Consider the following 25,179-nt stretch of genomic DNA (forward strand, 5'->3'; position numbering starts at 1 on the left):
ACACGGATTCCTTATGCTTCGGCTATAGGATCAATCATGTATGCCATGATATGCACACGTCCGGACGTGGCATATACATTGAGTATGACAAGTCAATTCCAACAAAGATCCAGGTGAATCACATTGGATGACTGTCAAGAACATTCTTAAGTACCTACGGAGGACTAAAGATTGGGCATTGACTCATGGAGGCGAACAAAAGCTATGCGAATCGTTACGCAGATGCTAGCTTCCAAACGGATCGAGATGACTCGAAATCTCGCCGGATTCGTTTTTACTCTTAATGGCGCTGATCGGTGGAAGAGTTCCAAAAAAGTGTTACAAAGAGATTCTCGATCGAGTCCGAGTACTATGTCGCGTCTAGACATGTACAACGGAAAGCTCATCTAATCCGAGATGACGTGGAGCAAAAGGAAGTAGTGATAGAAAAGATTGCTACACATGATAATATAGCAGATCCTCTCACTAAACCATTACGACAAGATAAGCATGAAGGGCATGTTAATTCCATGGGAATTAAACGTGTTCCTGAGTTGTAGTACTCTTTTATGGATTAGATTCATTTTCTTGTGTACTCTATACGACATCATCGTTTTGATATTTATATATTTTGTTTTTTCATGTGGAATTGTACGACAATTTTGAACACCACAAAGTGAACTGAACAAACATTATATCTTTTCAGTCCTTGATTGCCCACATGAGCTGATAACTCGGCAATTATTTTGTGACGTTGGTTGATGGTGGGTTCAACGAGCCATAAGTCAACCGGTTGACTGACCAATCGCAGAGGCGAGTTATACGGATATCTCGTAGGACACAATTGTGACATCGACGTGGAGTCCTAAATGTTTTATAACATTTGGTGCCAGGTCGTGGATAGGACCTCCATGGTGATCCTAAGAGTCGATTCTTTTGACTATCGACTGTCTCTTGAGACTACGGCAGATTTTGGGTGACTTTGGTTTCTTTCTCACGGTCATCCGTAACAGGGGGCCAAGTAGATTTTTTCTGGGTCATTTCATGCTGTGCTTAGATCGGAAGGAGTCGAGTTGAAGGAAATATTCAGCCTTTATCGTACTCGATATTTCTCGGGGCCACTCGAGGAGTCAGAATCAAATGCATGGCCATGCTCGGATACGGATTCGTTTTATCAGTTAAGTTACTCTCTAGTCGGGGAAACCACTCATGATACAGATCGATTGTAAAATACGACCTTTGCGGATCCGGATCTGCAAATTGTTTTACATTGAGTGGGAGAAATTTTAAATGAATATGAGAATCGGTTATCGCACATACACTTGTACGGACAAGTGGGAGTTTGTTGGAGCTGTGTCCTCCAGTTAGTGCGGATAACGTCATTGCACATACACTTGTACGGACAAGTGGGAGCTTGTTGGGGCCGGTGTGTCCTTAACGATTAGTGCAAGGACTTATAAATCTCTAAAAGGATCAAAGGGCATACTTTTGGTATTATTATCAGTTGATCCACGTTTATCAATAACGGTTGGCTTGCTAGATAAGTTTGACGTTATTGTCATACAGATGGCGGTGATCAACTGGTCCCTAAAAGTCACACCTATAGGATACGTTTGAGAGATGTGACGGTATGAAAATACAGATCATGTTGATGCCAATAATTGACTAAGCGATTAGTCCTAGTTATTTGACTAATAATTAGTCAAATGTGATGTTGAGATATTTTATTTAATACGGATTAAATAATAATGGCTAAGGCGAATTAAGCAGTTAATTCGTAAATTAAATATAAACGATTTATATTTAATTAATGTATATTGAATTTATTTAATTATACAATATTGTCTTTGTCGGACATGTATTAATATATCGACTGAGTCATGTCACTAGTTGATACGTTAATAACCGATAACCGATGACGATTTATAATTGAAAACCCGTCATATACATTTTAGTAATTTCGAGCTGAACTACGAGTTAGAATAAGGAGGAAGTGAAAGCCCACTCCCTCCCCTTGGGCTATCGGTTTGGCCGAACAAGACAAAAGGAGAGAGCCTCTCTCCTTTTGACTGACGCATCTCATTTTTACAGAATCTAGGGTTTTGGAGATTATTCCTCTAAAACCTAGATCTCACATCAAAACCCTCACACAATTCTCTCAATATTGCAAGGCAATTAGAGAATTCTTTCTAGCACAAGGGCCATAGTCTCAGACGGTCTTGGGTGCAACGATTAGGAGGAAATCTACTTTGATTTCTGTTCTTTACGCCGCATTTCAAAGGACCCGAGGTTGATTCTTGTTCCTTATCGTTTCTCTATTGTATTTATGTTTTATGACGATAATCGCATGTTAAATTTACGTTATAGTCCTAAATTTAAAGGGTCTTATACGGATATTACCCTACAATGTGGACAGAGTATGTCAGTTCGGGTCGTGTTATCGTGAGATAGACCAACCGGCCGACCAAACGGCGATAAGGTTGAGGGTCCGTAAGTAGTGGCGAGGTCGTGGAGGCCAATTTGTGGTTGGGTTCCATGGGTATATTGAGAGGTTTGGACCCAAGAAGTCCAGCTTCGCTAAGAATATCAAGGGTATATTTCCTTTGAGAAATGAATAGCCCTGTCGAGTTTCGAGCAATTTCTAATCCGAGAAAATATTTTAGGGGCCCAAGGTCCTTCATATGAAAACAGCTACTGAGATAATCTTTGAATTGGTCGATCATAAGGGAATCGTTGCCGCAGATAACAAGATCGTCGACGTATATAAGAACATGTACCTCTGTGTTTGCCGTGGTTATGGAGAATAGGGAATGATCATAAGGGCATTGTCGGAAACCATAGGAGGTGAGGGCGGAGGCAAGTTTTGCATACCAGCACCGAGGGGCTTGCCTTAGTCCATATAATGATTTGCGTAGGCGACACACTTTGCCGTCAGTAGCCGTATTGAACCCTGGGGGCGGTTTCATATAGACTTCTTCATCAAGATCCCCGTGAAGGAAGGCATTGTGGACATCCATTTGGTGGATGACCCAATTCTTGGCGGCGGCAATGGTGAGAAGGGTGCGAACTGTGACCATTTTAACGGTAGGGGCGAAAGTTTCTTGAAAGTCGATGCCCTCCACTTGTCTGTTACCCATAACCATGAGGCGGGCCTTATATCGTTCGATGGACCCGTCGGCGTGGTATTTGATCTTGTATACCCATTTTGATCCAATTGTCTTTTTATGGGGCGGGAGGTGTTCGAGTGTCCATGTGTTGTTCCCTTCGAGCGCATCGATTTGTTTCTGCATTGCTTCTCTCCATTGAGGTACCTGCATAGCTTCTTTGAACGAATTCGGCTCGTAATTGTCGGTCACGGCCGCTAGAAAAAGTTTGTGGTTAGTTGAAAACTTAGAATAATCAACATAATGTGAAATAGGGTACTTTGTACCTGAAGATGATGATGTTGCGAGAGTAACGTGTGTCGAGGGATTAATAGGTGGGCGAACAAATCCTTTGAGACGAGAATTGGGTATCTTGATCCGATGACCTTTGCCCAAGGTAGTTGGTTCGGTTGTGGACACGGATGGGGTATCCGTATTGGCCGAGGGGGTTGTGTTTGGGGTCGAAGATGGAGCCGGGGTTGTGGTGTCAGGCGTGGGTCCGGTAGCTGTGGAGCAGGCGGTGTCGGGGGTGGTGGTGGTAGAGGGAGACGTGGTGTCGATGGTGGGGGTCGAAGGGGTTGTTTGTGGGGTAAGGATGGTGGTGATGGGTATAAGGGTGTCGTCGAGGAAGGACGAAGTATGTTGGGGTTCGTCATCCGTGAAATTCACAAGACGTTTCTATTTTACGATATGTTCAGCGATGTTAGGAAACTCTTTAAGAGATTTTTCACACGATGATTATGTATTTATTCTTATTCATCCGAATATACGTATCCTCTTGACGGAAAGACACTCAAATGTGTTTTATTTACCGTAGGTATGTTTTTGGGCTTTACTTAGTACATATATGTGTAAAAAAAAATATAAGTACAATATAATCACATCTCACATAAGTTTACGAATACATTTAAATATAGAAATATAACTTAATTAGCCATGGTTGAATCAGAGGCGTAGCTACCTAGTAGCATGGGGTAGCGGTCCCGAAAATTTGACTAAGAAGATGAAATTTTGCTACCCCGTATATATCGCTGATATGTGTCAAAGGATAAATAAATAATACGTTTCTAAGATAACATCAGATTGTACATGGTCTAGTGATAAAGTATAAGTACATCTCTCAGGAGAGTTGGGTTCGACTCCTACAATAAGTAATTTTTTTACAGGTGTTGAGTTGTATATGTACCCACATTATCTTTTCACCTAAATAATACCTCTCCTAATATCCTATATATTCTCTAATTCCGAACTCCATTTTCCTCGAAAGCTCGTTTGGGCTCGTTTATAGTTTTTTTTGTATAATCTTTATATTGTAATATTATTATTATTTCAAATTATATTTTATTTAGATATTTATATAAGTGTTATAATATAATAATTTTTAATATTTTATAATTTTATTTGTTTTTCAAAAATACTTATATTTAATTAGATTTAAAAGGTGAGAAAGTGAAAATATATAATGATAAAACGAGCTCGAGCTTTTCCCGGGCCGAGTTCGAGTTTCAATTTTTTAGGCTCGACGAGCCCAAGCTTGAGCCAAAAAATGCTTAATGAAAGGTCTTAACTATCTAGGATTTGAGGCACTGTCATTTCCGTCAACAACCATATCAATTATCGCGAAAACATTTTTTTCGGATTTACAAATTGAAAGTGTAGTTCTTAATGACAAAAAAAAAACAAATTGTTTATAAAAAAAATCTATGTTGTTATTGTGCTCACGGCTTCACGCTACTTTCGCTACCCCAAATTTTCAATCCTGGCTTCGCCCCTGGGCTGAATTGATTGTTGAGTGGTTCAAACCAGAGGTCAAGGGTTCAAATCTCCGACTCTATTTATTACTCGTATATTTTTATGGTCAGGATGGCCACTAATTATCAAGCTTTTGCAACTTCTCTACAAATTTACTGATATATATGCTTCAGAGGAGAATCTTGCGTAGGAATTCCTTGGTATGAGTTAATCATTTAATGTTCGTGCTATGTTGTTCACACTCTACATTTTTCTTAATTTTGAAAATACGGTCTTATTTCAATTATTGAGGTACTGTAGTGATACACTAGAACCCGAGTTCAAAACACGCTCCCACATATATAGTTTTTTCGAGGCCTCCACATCGTTATATGGTTATATGGACCTCCACTACTTTTTTTAGACATAAATGATTATCCAAAATTTTTGCTACTAAAATGCGTAAATCCTGGCCTCGCCCCTACAAGCAACAAAGACATGGTAGTACTTAATTAACTTTGTAGTTGATCACGGGGCTTACTCGTTGTGAACATCAACATACTCATCTGTTTCGTCAAAAATCTCCTCCTGCAACTCAGCAAACGAACAAAAGACAGATTCATGTAATGCAAACCTAGGTTGCACGGACACTCCTCCTAATCACCGTTCCCATGTCGGACACCCGTGTCAGACACGACACTCGTCGGACACACGTCAAAACATGTCGGACACTTGTAAAGCCGTGTCTAACTTTCATCTTTTATTTGGGCACGTGTCCGACACGTGTCCATGGTATTTTGAGCCGTGTCCATGATATTTGGACACACCTCCAAACGGAATCAAGTTGAATTTAAGGTAAATGGCGATAATTGTTATATGGTTGAATTTGGTGGGGGAAATAAGTTGAATTGGAGACAAATAATGTTCTTTAGACTAGTAATGAGATGTCGAAATAGATTGATTATAAGTTGGTTTTTGGTTTTGGAAATGAGAATGAGTTATAATTAACGTATGTTTTACTTTCACTTATTTAAATTTAATATTCAATACTTTTCCAAAAATAAAATCACATATATATAACTATAAAATATATATTTTATTAAATTTAAATGACGTGTCCCGTGTCCTAAATTTTATGGGATGCCGTGTCACGTGTCCGTGTCGTGTCAGTGTCCGTGTCCGTGTCCGTTTTAGTGCAACCTAGATGCAAACGAATAACAAAGGAAGGATGTCGTTTCCTGATTACCTGCAGTAACTCCTCCATAAGTGATGATACCAATCGCTTCTTCCGTGGAATTGGGCACAGAAATTGGGACAATACATACCCTTTGTTTTTGTCTGTTCATTTTCTGGAGGCACATTTGCTGGCACCACAGTTAACACAGGACTGTATATAATCTCTGGCAAATGGTTCGTGTCTCGTTCTTATCAGATTCAATTTTGGGATATGCATTCTTGTCTTTTTCCGTCTTCAAAGTTATCTTCTTTTTTCTTGGTCTTTTATGTTTTTTGTGGTATCTTGAAAGTTTTTACTTTCGTTTACCATTTTGCATTCGAGAGAATGCTGTAAGTTGATTTCGGTTAACCTAGTTTCTTTACCTTAATCTGGAGATTTTCCTGATGGTGAGGTTTCTGATTGGAGTTTAATCTTCAGCACGGCAAGCAATCAAATTATTTACCTGCTCAAAATTACAGGCAGAGTTATGCTACTGAAAGAGTAGTCTACACAAAACTACACCAAAATAATTATGACACTTCCATACCAAAATAATTATGACACTTCCATAACAAAACAAGATAAAGAGAACCCCGGCAGAAAGCTCTTAAGTTACCTCACCAAATGCCGGAAGAAGAGAATCAAGGAAAATTGGCAAAGCCTGAAAAAAAAGACCAGAAGGCCTTCAGTAAACACGAAAAAAATGAACATTAAAGCTGGAGTACATAATATGATTCATTCACGTACCTCCATTGGCATTGCCATGGCGTTGTATATGAGTAGGGTGCAGAGTAGTAGATGCTGGTTTTTGACAAGCGGCAGAATTTTCTCTACATTACAAAATGACAGAGAAATGAGTGCGCAGAATTTTGAAGCGGAAATTAGAAAATGGAAAAGGAAAAGTTGATGATTATCATGTATTGACCTGCATTTCTCCTATCCTTCGGCTGGCCAGACTTGACAAGAACAAGAGCTACTGATATAACTCATATAAGACCAGCAAAACATGGTCTCGCAACATGGCACATCATTTGCAGCAATCTTTTCCGAAAAATAGATATTTTATGCATAGAAAATGCAAAAATACACAAGGCAAACTGTTTTTAAAGAACAAAGATCAGTTACATACAGATTATAGAATCTGAAGGACAAACAACAAAAGTGGAGCACTGAAGACATGAAGAATGACCCTTAGCAAAGTAGTATGAGAGAAGAATCGTCAGCTTATTAAGACCGTCTTAATTTGAGACATCAATTACTTCGTCATCTTAATTCTTCTCCGGCCTTTTTAGTGAAGAACTCGACTTTTCATCAATTACTTCAGCTTCAATTATCTGTGTTCCAGAATCAATCGGGTTGGAGATCCCTTGAAAAGTATTCTTGTCATGCGCATCCCCTATAAGATTCTTGTATTGCGCAATTATATGTGTTGCAGAATCAATCAGTTTGGAGCTCTCTTCATCAAGCGCATCCCCTATAAGATTCTTGTATAGCGCAATTTTTTGTGTTGCAGAATCAATCAGTTTGGATCTCTCTTGAAATGTATTCTTGCCATGCTCGTCCTTGTACAGCGCAATTATCTGTGTTGCAGAATCAATCAGTTTGGAGCTCTCTTCATCATGCGCGTCCCCTATAAAATTCTTGTGTAGCTCAATTATCTCTATTGCGTTATCAATCAGTTTGGATCTCTCTTGAAAAGTATTCTTGTCATGCGCGTTCTCTATAAAATTCTTATAGAACGCAATTATCTGTGTTACATAATCAATCACTTTGGAGCTCTCTTCGTCATGCTCATCCCCTATAAGATTCTTGTATTGCTCAATTATCTTTATTGTAGAATCAATCAGTTTGGATTTCTCTTGAAAAATATTCTTGTCATGCGCGTCCCCTATAAAATTCTTGTAGTGCGCAATCATGTGCAACACAAAATCAATCAGTTTGGAGCTCTCTTCGTCATGCGCGTCCCCTATAAGATTCTTGTATAGCGCAATCATCTCTTTTATAGAATCAACCAGTTTGAATCTCTCTTGCAAAGTATTCTTGCCATGCACCTCCACTCTAAGATTCTTGAATAGCGCAAGAACGGATACTGCCATGACAGAAGGATCGACAAGAGGCGCAGGAAGTGTAGACTACAAGAGCATAAAATATTATCAGATTAAATAACCCCTTCTGAAGAGCGAAAATTATCTTTTACTAGCCAAATGTTGTGAATAAATCATACCTCTTTAGCCATTTTGTTGAATGCCTCGACATAATCTTGTGCCACCTTAATACTTGCGGCCTGCATATCGAGAAAAAAAAATGACAAATGATCGATGAATAAAAGAATTATACTTGCTTTACTCCAATGGAAACCGAAAAACTACAAGTAAAATACCGCTTGGCCCCCGTTCCCTTGAATGGATTCAGCAATATTTTTTATCGCTTCTGCTTCACCTGTAGCTCGATTGATTAAATTGATCTTTGCAGCTTCTGAAGTCAATATGAGACAAATGAAGTAGCTATTAGCTTGACAGTCGAGTTAAATTCAAGAAATAGAGATTCAAACACATGTAGATATATGGGTTTTGGCCTACGGCTTCTGCTTGCATAACACGTAGATATACGAGTACTAAGAACTAACCATAAGCCTCAATAATTTCAGCCATAATTTCAGCTCTTCTCCTCCTTTCCGCTTTTGCTTGCATAACCATACTGTCTCTTATTCCGGGAGGAAGAATGATATCCCCTACAAATTTTTAGGTAAAAAAGAAATAATCAAATGTACAGCAAAACATGTACTGTAACTAACAGTTAAAAAAGGGACTAACTTACTTATCTCATAGCGAGTGCAGATAAGACCCCATTGCGAAGCAACATCATTGATAGCTTCCTGCATATTTTAGAAAGGTCATCAAAAATAGTTATCGCAGCAAACTCGTATTCCTTCCTGAAAACATTACGTATTTACATACCACAATATTTGCATTCAGGGTTTCCCTTTTCTTGAAAGTTATACCGAGTGACATTTTACCAATAGCATTACGCATAACAGTTTGTGCCACTTGAGTCACTGCATACATCACGTTGTCAATGCTATAAGAAGCTTTTTCTGCATCAATAACCTATACGTAACTGAAAGTTAACCAAAACGCAAAAACAAGACATCAAGAAGGTAAACGAGAGAAAATAGACAGTCGGAAATTAGAAATACCTTGACGAATAATACACCATTCACCCGGATACTGATATTGTCCGTAGTAACAACGGGTTGTTCTGGGATATCGATGATTTGTTCTTTCAGCGAGTGAATATAAGAAATACGGTCCACAAATGGTACCATCACATGTAAACCGGCTTCAAGGACTTTATGAAACTTGCCAAAACGCTCAATCACAAATGCTTCGTGTTGTGGCACTAATTGGATTCCCCAATTAACGGGAGTCCTCCTTATAAACCTACAGAAAACCGCTATGCGTGCATTAAAGAAAATGCCAGTGAGGTGATTGAAATCAATTCATCAAATTCTACTGATTTCTGACAAACTATTTGTATTAGCAAAAACTAAAATACAATGACAAGCGGTAGATTGAAGAAATTAATATTTGATAATCAAGACCTGACATTGCTGATTTTCAGGAATATAATTAATAATCACATTAAAATGGCACATATATGTAAGGTATTAGTATACCTCTCATAAGGATAAAGGTGACGGTCAGTAGAAAACTGGCGAGAAACATTACGGAAAGCAACAGAAGTCGGAGAAATAGGAGAATTTGGCCGTTTGATGGTAGATGGAGATGAAACAGTGGAAATAGAACGATATCCATTAGCACGATTGGTGAGAAGACCACGAGAAAGTGCAACGTTTGCGAGAGGGATGATAGCCTTCGTCATTACTGTCTCCAAAGCGCCATTTGTAGCTAATGTTGCAATAGCCATTGTTAAACTGGAATGTTGTGTGTGTTATAGTAGTTTTTATTAAAATGGCCGTATTTTTTATGGTAGGATTTTTCGGGCTTCTTCTTGTGCAAGTAACTCAGTAACTAATATTGTTGTGCAAGTTATGGTTAGCTGATTTGTTAATTGTTGTACACGTCATAAAAGAAATCGGGAGTGGATTAGAAAAAAAAGGAAAAAAAGAAAAAATACTCCCGAAAAAAAAAGGTTAAATAATACAGTACTCCAATTGTCTCGGTCATTTGTTGTCCTTTACTATTTTTTGCTGTCTTAGGCAATTGTTATTCTTTTTATTTTAGGATTGCATTTGATGAGCAATTTGATCCTTCACACCCACTATAGTCCACATGTCATCTTATAATTGGCCTCATTCACTTTTCTTGTCTTTGTGACACAACCAAAGGACAACAATTGACCGGAACGGACAGGGGCGGACCAGGATTTTTTATTTGGTGTAGCAAAATTTACATATTAATAACAACACAAATTCTTGTTTGTGACGGCACATATCCGTCACTCTTGAGTGACGGATACCATTTTACCTCACAAAGTACCCACTTTTTCTCTCTCTGCAACACTATTCACGTGGTCCCCTTTCTCCACTAACCCATTTTGTTACCATTTTAACTCACAAAATACCCGCCATAAATGGTAACCCGTCACAAGGGAGACCAATTGTAATAACAAACCGTTGTCTCCCTTAATAGTTAAGACCACACCTTAATCATAGGTATAAAACGGTTCAAATGCTAACCTAAGTGGATGGTGCAAGATTTGACCATTTCGTCGACATTCTATTTATTTGTCAGGTCCATCTATTTGACTAGTTTTATTTTTTAAGACGAAAATATCTGTCTTAAACAAGAGCTTGTTACTAATATAGTTTAACCATGTCGGACAATAAAAATAAAAGATAAATTAGTGACAACAGTTAGTCTTGTTGAAGACGGATCGGAGCAAGTGACGGGTAATGTCACTCACAAAACGGATAGGGGGATAAGGTGGGGGCACCCCCATGTGCTTCCCTCTCTCCTCTATTTGGGTCATTTGTGAGAGGAAATGGTATCCGTCACTCCAAAGTGACGGATACGTGCCGTCTTCAATGAGATTTTGTGTAGTGACAAACATTTGACCAATTTTCATATTTGAAACTACTTTACGATTTATTTATTCTTACGGTTTGTGAGCTTCATCCACATCATTTTTAATTTTAAATCTATCGATAAATAAAATATTCATTTATCAAATATTTATTCTTATATCGATTTAACAATGAACATATTGTAAAAAAAAAAAAAAAAAAAAAAAAAAAAAAAAACTGAAAATGAAAAAAATAAATGGCATTGAAGAAGTTGTTTACTGAATAGTCGATACTCCGTATAAAAAGCATCAATTATCTTTGAGATTTTTGTTGTCATTAATCTAGTGTAATTAATTAGTTCTGATTATGGAAAATTGGAATGTCATTAAAGGAAACGCAAAGAGTATATCACTTGTATTCTTGGAAACAAACTTGGAAAAGGAGTTTAATATGGCAACCGTCATTAGTGCAATTAATTATGAAATAATGGTGTAGCAAACCCTTACAAATTTTCTCTAATCTTTTTAAAATTTGGTGTAGCATTTGCTACACCAAGGCAATGCATTATGCATGGGTCCGCCCCTGAACGAAGGGAGTATACAATAACATTTAAAATTTAATCGTCATTCTCCATCTGTCTAAACAAATGATTTGGATGAAGAGAGTACTACATTATAGTATTACACTTCATAAATTTTACATCATAAATTTGTTCATACAGGTTCTTCAGAACTCTTGAAGCCTGTAAATGAAGAATCTAATCGAGCTCTTTATGATTTGACAACTGAAATAATCCGCAAGATGACCTATAATACCGCCTTTAATTTACATGAAATAACGTGAAAAGGCGACAATAAATTTGGAAGCTTTCATCATCAACACCAGAAGGAGATGTTTAATTTGCCATTGTTAAGAGAATGGGAACAAGTTGGAGACTCCCACCACAGTTTTTGCATGCATGGCACTCTGCTGCCATCTCTGGGCCGAATCCGACAGCTTTACTCGAGCTAGCATAGGCTGAAGTAAAATGAGATGTACGATTTTACCTGGCGCACCCATCCAGTAACAAGTTGATGATTCAAACAGACAGATGTAAATGATAATCCATATGAATTCAGCTTTCCCTTCGTCGGGCTTGTTCTAGTTTCTGTACTTTCTGAATGTTTCTTGGGAATAATGCATCATTTAGATGTCTCTCAGCACTGTATTCTGAAGTAGCCTGAAAAAGTACCCAATTGATTTTTACCGAGTACATGAAAGTTTGAACTGCAATGCAAAGTCCATGCAATCAAGTATATAGATCGACAGTGTCGCTGCTGTTCAAAAAATTTAAACACGAAGATCACGTTTTTACTGTTATTGCAGGTGAAACCTACAGGAGGTAAACTATCATTAAGCATGGTTCCATGTTCGATGCAACACTCATCGATATGGCATACTAGGGTATGTACCAGTGTCTGACAACCGTACCCAAGACTGAGACTCTGAATAACAAAGCCGAAGACAGATGCTTTGAAAGGGAAAAAAAGAGATGGGGAAAGATACCTGAGAATTAAAAGTGAATCGTAATGTCTGTACTTGGGTTCCAGAGCAAACTCGCAAGTCAAACCCAAGGGCATCTATTCCGATAAGAGATGCCTCCTGTAACACATAGCAAGGGTAGTTAAAGACCCGACTTATTACTTATCAGAAGAACTGTCATTCAGCAAAGGCAATCAGTAAACTTCCGCCACAAAATCTTAGACAACATTCACTCTATGAATCAAATAAGAGATTTTCACCTCAACTTGAAGGTCATTACATCTCCGACAAAGGGATTTGAGGGCATTAGTGGTCTTCTCTCCAGCAGCGTTTACACGAGATATTATTTTGGCAGCTGAATGAGCAATTGCATCAGGGAACGCCTTCCTGTAATCTTCTACGTCGACAGCAATCTGACAGAAAAGTTTGATTCAGATCAATAGTCCAACATGCCCTTAGATTAAGAAGATAAAAATTTTACGAATAATTTGAAAACTAATTTGCAAGTCGTCCATAACATTGGTATAAGAGATGGATAAATGCTGAAGTAATCTACTTTTTCTGCCATGTTCTTACCGACACTTTAGATGGTGCTTACAGTAATATAAACAATACCTTATTTCCGTCAGCTGAAATTAGTTGAATCTTGACCATCTCCAGCTTATAGAATGCAGTCCCTATTGCTAACCCATTATCGCGTTGCAACTCCTCATCCTTCACAGAGTTATCTTTCTGAGCTTTTAAATTCTTGCTGTCAGCAATCTTCGATATATGACTCGACATATGCTTCTGAATAACAGACTGTTCTTCAATAAAGGCAGGTCTTAGGAGACCCCGAACAGCTATCCCTGCTGGTTGCTGGTCCATAAAATCTATAGGGTCATCAGATACGACCTATGAAGATTAACGAAAAGATTGTATTAGTGATTAAATTATTAACTTAGAAAATTAATCCAAACTTGAGAAGATTTATCAAAGACGTAATTATTGAACTTGATTTAACTAGGAAACTCACTACCTCAGCGATTTTTTTGGCGAAATACATAGGATGAGATGAGCGCATTGTTTCCAGATTAGCCCAGTCCCCCAAGGATCCATCAGAATCACCCTGATCCTCTTCATCTTCAAGGGTATCAATCCAACCCTACGATACAAAGTTGACAAGGAAAGGAAAACAGCTAATTATCAGCAAAATATTGCTTAGAAGCAATAATAAAAAATTAATATGTATAAAGCCAAGAGTCCCACCCCCTCAAACTCGTGATCTCCGTCATCATCACTGTCATCATCATCAGCAGCATCATCGTCATCGTCATCTTCGAAAAAATCAATTTCTTCCTCAATTCCCTCAATGCCAAAATCAATTGAAGCTGGGCCGGAAAGCTCCATGTCACTTGACATGTGCTTTGTATCTAGACCAATGATGACTTGCTGCATATAGGAAACCCCATGTTCCATGAAGTAAATGCACAGGAAAGATAGAGCGGAATGATTATACACATTATTCACAGTCGGTCACTACGAACTAGAACTAGAACAATGGCCAATCTTTGTAAGACAAACTACCCGGTTTGAATCGTTAATTTAAAGAGATAGGGCAAGGGTGATAACTGATGAGGAATTAGTCGGCTTTAGAAGGTCAATCCGAATATATCATGAGACTACACCTGAAAAGCTGAACTTTATCCATATACCATACCGAAATTTTGACACACTATAATCTGTAGATTCTGTAATCCTTAAATTTACAGTTATCATCACACTTGATACAATATCTGGTATCAAGATACTTACCACATAGTTATTATCAGAAGTCAGGGTCTGCATAATGTCTTCATCATTATTCACCTGGAAGTAAACATCTAAAAAAAGCCACATATGCGACCTTCAGTGAAACCAGTAGGGAGAAGAAATAATCGTAAATCAATTACTCGTAATTATTAAAGAACGACACTAAGACGAACTCACTTCCATGTTCATCAGTCAAGTAAGGCAGCTCTGGCCAGAAAATATTCTCATAAACTTCATCGTTGATCAACCCAGAGAACATAAGAGTAGCTTCGCTGTTCACCTGACAACATATGTCAGGCAATTTCAACTAAAGATCAAGAATAACAGTGATGATGACCCAACAACCACAAACACCACCATCACGACCACCACCACCACAATAACAACTCACATGTTCATCAAATACAACATAGAGAGACCATTTCCAGATGACCCAAAAAGGAAATTGCATCAAACAAAGGCTAATACACAACACAAACAATCACCACTGGTTTAGTGAGCCATGGTTAGGAACCATATAGCTGTAAAGCTTCGTACATTCAACCCTTACCCACAATTTGTGAGAGCCCTTAAGACACCAGGGCAATGTTATCGTTGTTATGATCCCAAATTGATGGTTAAACTTTTCCATACAAAAAATGATCCTTTACGATGTCTAGACACTGGCAGATAAATTTCTCCAAAGACAACAAATACAAAGGAGGAACAAATGTATGCACAGTTGCCAACAGCCTTTAGCACTCCAAGACAACCCTGATAAGCTAATACAGATACTAGTCCATAATAATTTGCAAAGAAAAAAACCAGTAGCAACACCTCAATAATGGTTCTACTAGTTTCGGCAGGCGAAAGTCGACCATCACCAGCTCCAGCTGCTTCCGAGTCCGAAATATCTTCAAATGGATGATAACCAGACTTGCCATTCCTCCCAACCTGATCAAAACCAGACCCTAGATACTTCCCACATGCTTGAATCCTATTATTAGCTAACCCTTTTCTTTTATTCAAAGAACTGTCAAACTTTCTCCTCAATTTCTTCACTTTATTCCTGTTAAACCATATAAAAATCACAACATTTTTCCACCCAACATCACAAAACATCAACATAACAGAAAAAAAATACTCCGTCCCAATCATTAGTTTACCTTTGATTAAAATACCTCTTAGAAAGAATAAAAAAGGTAAACAAGTGACTAAGACGGAGGAAGTAACTCAATTCATTTACAATCCTATAACCCCAATTTGTGAAAAGAACTCAACTTTAATAGAACTTGATTATTTAAAATGATGGGTTCCAAGTTGAATTACCAAGGGACTGCAAAATTGATTCCAATAACATCATCTGAACTCCATATTGGGTGGCAATCTAAACACAATCAGCAAAAGATACAGCCAAATTAAATCAAATTAGAAAGTTTCATCTGTGAATAGTTTATGTTTACTTTATTACGTGAGTGAAACGTAAACTATTGACTGAAACGGAGGGAGTAGTGTATCGAAAAATATAAGCTCAACATAAGAAACTTACAAGTAATAGAGGAGGAAGAGAGCAAATGGGCAGCCATGGATGAATCAATAAACATAGAAAATAATGAGAATTAATTGTAAAGAGTAGTGAGAGGATAAATGTTAGTTGGAGGATTAGAATAAAGTGGAAGTTGCCTTTGTGTTCATGTTTTTCTAATCCTCTTGTGTTTCATGCGTCTTTTTTGTTCCCAGATTCCAAGTTGACTTTTACAGAAAGTACAGTAACATTTCAATGTCCCAGTTGTTATTCAGAGATGGTAAATTTCGTAATCATTAATCTCGACTCGGTTTCAAAACCCGTCAACCTTAAAAACCGTCTTGGAAACTTCCTTCCTTTAAATGGTTAACATATTGTGCATCGTAATTCGTAAGAGATCTTGTATCCTATGTTCATGTCTCATCTTATGTCTCACGCACTCTCTTCTTCTGACACGAGATAAAACACGGAAATTAAACGGATTCTACACTACAAAGTGGCAGCTGGGTCCTAGTTTTGTGAGCAACGTTTGAATTGAAAATAGTAAGATGTAGATATTTTGGTGTATGTATTAGATTTTGCAGATTTTTTTGTCTCCAAACTGGAATTAAAATCTCCGGTTATTTATTAATTTGTAATGTCGCAAACCCGGATCACCCTAGTTCTTGAGTGATCAGTGATTAGGCTTCTACAGTAATACACAGCTCAAGAAGTGGAATATAATTGTAACCGTCACCATGCGAAATTGCAAATGCAGGTCTCTAGCCAGAAACTTGGGTTGGTAACACTGTAACAGCATTCGAAGTGTTCAAAGTCTCAAAGATGTATATCGGCCTCATGATCCAGTCTACGACAGTCAGAACTCACTGAGAACATCATGTAGTACGACAGAGACCGCCATATCCATGGTCACCTCTATCCAAAATGTGTGAATTCAGTCGAGAACATGGAAAATTAATGTTCTAGTATCTATCAGAGGGGCCTAAATTTAACCTTACTGCTTGGAAGCAGTTTTTATTCAGTTGACAATTTGCTGTGAAGTGTGTAATTACTAACTACTCATCATCTGAATCGGAGCCTTCTGAGCTGGAGTGTTCATCTTTCTTACGCGCATCACCATTGGCAACAGCCCTCTTCTTTGCATCTTTCTTATCTTCTTCGTCCTCACTATACTCGCTCTCATAATCTTCATCGTATTCCTCCTCTTCAATATCTTCTTCTTCCTCGGCACCATCCTCTATTGCAGGACCCTCTTCGGCAATGGCCCCGCCCCTAGTTCCAGCCCTAGTTCGTTTCATCACCTTAACCTTCAAACTCGTCTTTGCGTCGCAACCAATCCAAGAATCACACAAGCAATAACACGTCATAGCGTAATTCCCCTCGGCCGGGGCCTGGAACTTACCCATCACCAGGCGAGACCCGCTCTTGACTTTGGCAACCGCTTCTCGAACCGCTACACTGGTTTCTCTCGAGCTGGCGCCAGAGACCTCCATCATTTCCTCAATCGCCTTTGAGGCGGTAGTCAGGGCTGTGGCTTCATCCATGAAACTAATCTTTTGTGAGAACCAAACATTATTAGAGTTCGAGTCTGCTAGTAAAAACCAGATATTTTCATCCTTGTGGTTTGGGTAGAAAGGAGCATGGGGAAGGGCTCCGATTAAGCCATTCGGCCGGGCCAATTTGACCCAAGCCTGCACTGTTACAATGTCGCCTTCTTGAATACCCTCTTCACCTTCAGTTTCACACTTGACTTCCATGGATAGTGATGGCATCATCTCAAGCACTCTCTCTACATCCTCTACTTCAATGCCAGAAAACCCAGCTGCTTGAGAAAGCAGTTCTGCACGCTCTTCTGGTGTCATGTCTTGGAGCTCCTCAAAAGTCCGCACCTTCTGCAAATGCACAACTTTGGTCATGTCTGGATGCAAAATAAAAAACAGAAAATAAATAAATCCCCCTACTTGATGCAATCTTCTGGTTAATTAGACCTGGAAAACAGGCCGGAGGTCTAATTGTTTTTCCGTCAGGTCTAGAACTCTACAGAATGTTCGTAAACAACGTTAAATCTGTTTTTCCTAGTCCATCCACCGGTCCACCCATGCCAATGTAAAACCTATTTCTCTCAAACGCTAAAGGAACAAAATATGGGTTCTTAACTCTTGAATCAAAAATTTAGGTAGTAACAGAAAAAATGTCGCTTATACGCAGCCATGCCAGCCAGGGCTCAGGCTAATCAATCACATTCTATAATTGGCAAGGAAATTCCTACATTGTGCATATATGAATGCCAACAAACCTTGCGGCCAATTTTTTTGGTAACGGCCTCACTAAAATGTGGGAGCTGCAGAAAAGGTGCAATGCCTTCTGTAGATCCACCACCAGCTTTCTTAGCGCTGAGAGGAACCGCCTGCACATGAATTGATCATGCAAAAAATAAAAAGAGTGTCAGGTTTCTCTACTACAGAGAAAGTAGAAAAAAAGAGTTATTAAGAGATCACACATAAACAAGATTTTGATAATGACAAGATACAAGACAACAAGATTGCATGGGCAGCGACCTAAGCAGAACTCAGTTGTTAAATAAGAAGAAACAACCATTAACCATCCTGAGTTTAAGAGCTTCAGGTTGCACGCAAGCGAATTGATCTATAATGTAACGTAGGCTAAGTTTAGTATAAGACCGCCTGACAATAACTTTTTAAGGTCAGACAGGCCACCTCTTGCGCTAAAAGGGCCACTTATGTAGAATAAAAGGCCACTTTTGACATAAATAGTTCCATTGCAACTGTCCCTTGTGTTGGGTTAATCACAAAGTCCAAGTGTCAAACTATACTCAACAAAGTCAATATCAATCAAATATAACAATACAAATTAAAGGGTGGGCTTCAAAGCCATATAATAAATAACAACTTCCGTGTTCTTAACATATATAATGAAGATATGTACCACAACACAAATTACATCATGCTTTATTGATCCATTATTATGATCTGATCCATTATTCTTCCTCGTGGATGCCTGAGAAGCTAGTTTTCTAGAAGATGGCAACCAAATTATGTTGTTATTCCTTAAGAACAGCTTCGACAGTTGAAAGTAACTCCCAAGATATCAATTGGGAAAACTGGAAAACAGTACATCCAAAGATGACAGTTTTCATCCTATAATAACTAACACGCAAAAAAGGTTTGTAGAATATAATTTATTTCGACCATAGTTTGGAGATCAATATTGCATCCTAGATAACCAGGGCTGTCAAATGTAATGGAGTTGAGAAGCCCTATTTCGAATGCTAAGGTAAAACCAAAATTATAAGTAAACCAAAATTTCTAATAAGTAAATATAAAATTCAACAAACCCCTAAGAAATAAGGGTGACATTTAACCTCAGAGTAATTATCTCCTTTTTCTCCAAGTAAGACTACTGAGCTAATGGACTTTAAGGCCTATTATTGATGTGGAATATCAGTATCACAACACATATTTAGGCCACTTATAACGAATAAATGAACAGAATTTATGAAGAGTTACTCTATCAAAGTAATTGGGAATGTGTGAAGACAAACGTAGGAGAAGCTATGAAACTTTAAGCACAATAATCAATTACTTCTAATAAAATGACAAGAAAGGACATATGTGCATTCAATTCTATTCGTCTTTGAAGCCATAAACAGCTTCTAGACTCCAGTCACCTATGTGGCGATATCCATGAATACCAACTTCAGTCAGGTGAGCAAAGACTCAGATTTTTTAACTCAGGCCAAGTAATTCATGGTTACCAGATTCGCTATGAATACGCCCATGCCGATTCGCAATTCGCTCTTACAAAATGTGTGTTATGTGTATTTTTGTTAAGCGACATGATAGAATTCGCTCTTAACGATTCGCGATTCGTAGGGTACCCAAGCGAATCCGGTAACCCTAGCCAAGTTTATGTACAGAAAGTAAAACAAAATCAAGCTTGAATGCGTACTATAACAGTATAAGCAGCTATATGTACTAAATCAGGCTGCTAAGCTCAATCACATGTACCACAAGTCGATTACTTGAATCTAAGCAACATGTTTAAGTTCACAATATTATTATGATACCTGAATGATGCATTGAGAAAGCTCAATCACCCCAATTGCAGGTCTAAGCCATCCATGCCCTTGGGAAGAGCGCGGTATAAGAGCCATCTGAACCACAGTATCAAACTTTAGTATCAGCATATCCACTATTTATGTCAAATTGTAATCTAATCTACATAGAGACATAGAGTATACAAAGAGGAATGTTCCGAAAGCATACAGATAGTTTACTAATTAACATTTGCAAAATCAAGTTACAAACAAGAATGATGGATAAGCCAAAATGCAAGACAGATTAATAAGAAAATATGAAAATTATTTTCGGGAGTCGCTTTATGCTGATAAAAATTTACCAAAGTCCATACCCAAACCGCTAAAACTAAATGAGAATACATGTACATATCGAAGAATCTGACTCGCTATGACTGAACCCGGGAAATGGGTCCAAGGAAACATCTTTAGAAAAATATCGATAGTCTGCGTCTCTGCGATACTCAGTCTTCAAGTGAAATATAAAGACGTTGCACACAACAGGCATAAAATCATGAAATAATTATTATATGTTCTATACTCCAATCATTTTCTCTACTTAGTAACGTCACCCACCTTTTCTGTTTGTGATAGGAGAAGTGTCGGATTCTATAAGGGTTAAGTCTCAGAAGTAAAGAGTCGAAGTAACATAGTTGATCTTGTATTGGGGAGGGAGTCGCGAGGAAAGTCAGCCAAAGAAGAGACAGTTAAGGTGGAAAGAGAATGTGAAAAGTCGGGAAAACATAGGGGGGAAAGAGTGGAGAAATGTCGTTAAAGGCGGAGCTAGGGTGGTTGCTGGAGGCCGTCACTTGGTAGGTGGTTATTGGGGTATGGTAAGAGTAGACAAGAACAAAGTATACAGAGCAACCATCGGATAAGAATTGAGTTCATACATGTTCTTAAAGCGCGTACACAAATGTCAATGTGGTGATAAATCAATGTTAAACAGCATTCAACATACAAAACAATTAGTTGTATACAGTATCAAATTTGAGTTAAAAATATTAGCTAACCTTCATTAATTCTTCAAGTAAGCGAGGTGCAAGTTCCAGGACGCGCTTCAGATCACCATCCAGTGTTGGTGGTAGCCCAGACGTTTCTCGAGTTAAGTGTGCTTGGATCAACAATTGTGTCTGAATTCAGCGACATTTAAATCATGTATAGTTAAACCTTTTTTTAGTGCAGAAGTCATCGGGGATGAAAACAAGTCCCTGTAAATACCTTAACCAGTTGAGGATGCTGCTTCAAAAATTTGGCCTGCTCTTGTTTAATATTTTTGCTGTCCAGATTCAACTCACTCCTGACTAGCAGCAGCAGTTTATGAAGTGGTTCATCATCAACCCTCCGAACTGGGATTTCCATGTATTCAGCTGCCTTGATAAAGACTTCCAATACTTTGCTAAAAACCAAATGCAATGTATAAGCACGTATACTAAATGCGACATTGTAAATTTCAAAACTGAGTCAGATGTGGAAATGTTTATATTTATAGCTTACAAAGCTTGACATGCACTTAAGAGCAAACCCCTTCATAAAATCAAGTTAAGACACCTTAGGTCTTCGCAGAATACTAATAATTCAACTATAGCATATATGCCAAGACCATAACATGATTGAGAATTAGCTAAACCACCGTAAACTAGAAAGATAGATTATCACTACGTCGTAAGAACAACCCTGCCTTCAAACAGGTAACACAAGGAAATTCAATGACAATCATATCAGGATTCAACGCAAAGTGGTAAATACGCACAGATGACGAGGCTTATGCATGAAATTACCTTGGTGCCAAAGATGGTTTCATCAAGTGGTAGTAAGCTAATAGTGTCTGATGCATAACATAGTTTCCTGTATACTTAGACGACCTTGAGAGATATACAACTGCTATCACCAATGGCAACAATATACAGATACCAACAATCCAAAGCAACAATATCCCTCCAGACGCCCCATCACCAATGTTTAATAGGAATTGCGGAAGAGCTATTCCCATTTGAAACCCCTGAAAATATCCAAGGTAGCAATTGATTATGGTAGTCAAGATCCCCTAAGGTCCTAATAGAAGAAGATGCGGAAATGGCTCCGAAAAAAAAGTACCTGGCGCCCATCAGGATGGCCATATTTTTCATAATTTTCACGGGAAATAGGATCGGTCAAGGCCTGGTACGCCTTTGAAATAAACTCCACAAAATATTGGTTGGCCTCTACGCACCAAATAAGATATCACAATAAATATGAATATACAAAGGATAAAAGTTTGGGCAGCACAAGTGATGAAATAAACCGCTTCTACCTGGATCGGGATTCTTATCAGGATGGTACTGGACAGATAGCTTTCTATATGCCTTCTTTATTTCAGAGTCGGAAGCTCCAGGTTGCAAGCCAAGAATACTGAATGGCTCAAAAACTTGAAGCTGAATATCCAGCAAGCGGAAACAAATTAAAAGGGGAAATCTTTGGTCAACATAATGTTGCGAAAGAAAAAAAAATACTTTAGAATAGCTTAGGTTCTATTATGAAGTGCCTATACAGCAATCGATTTCTTAAAAAATATACGCCTAACTCAGGGATCAAATTAAAAGGGGAAAGAAAAGATTCATAAAAGCTGATATGTATTTTACTCCGTATTAAGCATCAATATATCAATTGATTACATTAGACAAAAAAATTGCCTACCTCACGGCTCATGTTTTTTATGTAATAAACCAGAAAGCCCATAACGACCCAAAGCAACACAAGCGTCAAGTTACTGCAAGTAGAGAAGTTTGAGATCTGCAAATCACAATTGAAAAATAAACACACAAAGATACAAAAGATAGCGTGATTGTCATGTAGAAGAGCCATGAGAGTCATGGTGGATGGCCAAAATGACTACGCACCCTTTTGAATAACGACTTATGGTACTTTCCAGAGCGGGAACATACAGCACACTGACAATGTATGCTTTTCGACTTCTTTTTAGCAGCACGGCATAGTTTCATTATGGTGTAAGGCACTAAAGGTAGTGCCATCATGGTCAAAATGAATATAGGGAACAACGAACTATTCTCTTCTGAATCTGCCATTTTCTGAGATTATAATACTTATCTGGAGTACTTATCCCTGCATCACAATTAATCTGTTAGAACCATAAAGTGTATCTGCATGCCCGGAAACAATGTAAGTGAGCCCAACTCAATGAGTCTATCGTACCAAAAAGCAAGTCACATTTCATACATCAGGAGCAAAAATTAGTTTCTCATTCCGTTTTTTATGTCATAACGGGAAACGTCAACTAAAATGACGGTTTCAAACTACTTTCTAACTGCTCTAGGACCATGTTCTGTCAGCAACAGTCAATATCTAGAGACCCTTAAATGTCTAAAAATAAGTGGTGTATGCACATGTTGGTTACTGGGGTCTTGATACCCCACAGGTTTTTCGACAAATGATGACTGTTGCTAATCGAGAATTATTTCATTTTAAAGACCCCATATTACAAAAAAGCGGGTGATACGAGTCTCAAAGTGACTTCACACACAAATTTATGGCTCACCACTGCCTAAAATGGTCAGACATGAAGCCCCCTACCCAAAAGCATTCAACAAATTGAGCTAAAAGATGCACTAGCAGGTGCTTAGTGAGCCATGTGCAGCTAAAAAAATGCGAAGACATAATGGACTAACAACCCTAAACATGCAACAAATGTTCCAATTTCAGACCATTAAAAGAAATCAGAAAAGCACAAAACAAATTACAAAACAAAATTAAACTGTCTGTTTCTCCGTTTAAGTTGATTTCTAATTACAACGTACTCCCTCCTCCGTCCCATTCATTTGTCTATAATTTTTTATTCTTTGTGAGGCCAATTTTAATCAAGGGTAAACAAATAATTAGGACAAAGGGAGCATCGTAGTTAGCCAATTCTCGAGCCATTAAATTTCTGATTCGAATAAACTATTCAAAAATCCAACAAAATCTAAACTCTTCAAATGTGATGATAACATAACCAAGCAACATTTCAATAAGCAAGCACACTAACATTAACATTAGCATCAAAAAACTCGATTTCAACCCAAATTCATAAAACATTGTGGCACCCTTTAAAACCCACATTACTCCCTAGCTCAAATACAATAAATCATACAATTCAACCAATCAAAGACAACAACTTTACAAACATTTGGACCCATCACTTCAAGAATCACTTCAAATTGATAATTAACCTTAATTACCCAAGATTAACATTTAACATCTAAAAACTCGATTTCAACCCGAATTCATAAAACATTGTGGCACCCTTTAAACCCACATTACTCCCTAACTCAAATACAATAAATCATACAATTCAACCAATCAAAGACAACAACTTTACAAACATTTTGACCCATCACTTCAAGAATCACTTCAAATTGATAATTAACCTTAATTACCCAAGATCTTGATATGGGCACCAATATAAACGCAAACGTTACTCAATTCACATACTCACCAACCCAGATTCCAAAAACTATCATTAATTACACAAACAAAATTAAACAAAAAATTAAAAAATAGTAAAAAAAAAAAATGTAGCAGGAAGTGATGTAATTGAAAATGTATAATTTAAATTATTAAAACTGAGCTATGTATACAGAATTTGATAATGAAATCAAAATTTTACCTTGGATGAAGCAGGGGATGGAATTTGATGGGGGGTTTTGTTTGTGTTGTTTGTGTAATAAAATGGGTTTTATTGAGATTTTGTTTTATTTTTGGGGTTTTTCCATTTTTGGGAGAGAGTTATGGTTTTGTTAATTAGGGGTGATTTTATTTCACAGATTCGTGTCACTTGACCCAATCAGGAAGAGAATAGAGATCTTGTATTGGTTTTCGTAATTTGATTTAATCGAGCCGGAAGTAGGCTCCGTCTTTTTGGGTTTAATTTCAGCGTAATTCAGTTTAACTCACCCCAGCTCAATTCATTTCAGTTTAACTTCATTCAATCTAAAAGAATAAGGTTGTAGGTAGTTGTCCGTAACTCATTTGGAATTGCAAACATTTGGGTTGTATGAGGTTTGGTAGTTATGAGATCGAGTGTGATAGAGTGGATTTACTATCAAGTTGTGTAGAGATGCTGATTAGTGTACGATGTAAATTGTTAGGACTGCGGGTTAGCCTCGTCTAGCTCGACTTTGGGGACGGAAAACACAA

The 25,179-nt window shown here is 37.9% G+C and overlaps 3 protein-coding genes across 4 annotated transcripts; all 3 read right to left on the reverse strand.

The window, feature by feature from the left end:
• Window positions 1–7,242: 7,242 nt before the first annotated feature.
• On the reverse strand, window positions 7,243–10,064 carry LOC141609398 (uncharacterized). The gene is made up of 8 exons (XM_074428461.1): window positions 9,746–10,064; window positions 9,266–9,509; window positions 9,027–9,176; window positions 8,887–8,944; window positions 8,696–8,800; window positions 8,450–8,544; window positions 8,294–8,353; window positions 7,243–8,201 (listed from the first exon to the last, which is right to left on the reverse strand). Exons 1-8 carry the CDS (start codon window positions 9,994–9,996, stop codon window positions 7,338–7,340), a joined length of 1,827 nt encoding a protein of 608 aa, XP_074284562.1. The 5' UTR covers window positions 9,997–10,064; the 3' UTR covers window positions 7,243–7,337.
• A 1,681-nt stretch (window positions 10,065–11,745) lies between these two features.
• On the reverse strand, window positions 11,746–16,558 carry LOC141606484 (uncharacterized protein At3g49140-like). Its single transcript, XM_074425632.1, has 11 exons — window positions 15,936–16,558; window positions 15,716–15,773; window positions 15,224–15,455; window positions 14,585–14,687; window positions 14,411–14,478; window positions 13,865–14,047; window positions 13,635–13,760; window positions 13,232–13,510; window positions 12,877–13,029; window positions 12,641–12,736; window positions 11,746–12,314 (listed from the first exon to the last, which is right to left on the reverse strand). Exons 1-11 carry the CDS (start codon window positions 15,988–15,990, stop codon window positions 12,210–12,212), a joined length of 1,458 nt encoding a protein of 485 aa, XP_074281733.1. The 5' UTR covers window positions 15,991–16,558; the 3' UTR covers window positions 11,746–12,209.
• A 158-nt stretch (window positions 16,559–16,716) lies between these two features.
• Window positions 16,717–24,839, reverse strand: LOC141606483 (dnaJ protein ERDJ2A-like). 2 transcript variants are annotated; one of them, XM_074425630.1, is made up of 11 exons: window positions 24,650–24,839; window positions 22,887–23,109; window positions 22,684–22,779; window positions 22,301–22,421; window positions 22,105–22,211; window positions 21,789–22,009; window positions 21,229–21,406; window positions 21,021–21,140; window positions 19,999–20,085; window positions 18,208–18,318; window positions 16,717–17,803 (listed from the first exon to the last, which is right to left on the reverse strand). In XM_074425630.1, the coding sequence occupies exons 2-11, from the start codon at window positions 23,070–23,072 to the stop codon at window positions 16,967–16,969; spliced, it is 2,064 nt and encodes a 687-aa protein (XP_074281731.1). In that variant the 5' UTR covers window positions 23,073–23,109; window positions 24,650–24,839; the 3' UTR covers window positions 16,717–16,966. The 2 variants fall into 2 exon arrangements, with proteins under 2 accessions (XP_074281731.1, XP_074281732.1); XM_074425631.1 differs by lacking the exon at window positions 24,650–24,839 and adding an exon at window positions 23,200–23,220.
• Window positions 24,840–25,179: the final 340 nt, after the last annotated feature.

The sequence above is a fragment of the Silene latifolia genome, chromosome 10, assembly GCF_048544455.1.
Source record: "Silene latifolia isolate original U9 population chromosome 10, ASM4854445v1, whole genome shotgun sequence".
Lineage (NCBI taxonomy): Eukaryota > Viridiplantae > Streptophyta > Magnoliopsida > Caryophyllales > Caryophyllaceae > Silene > Silene latifolia.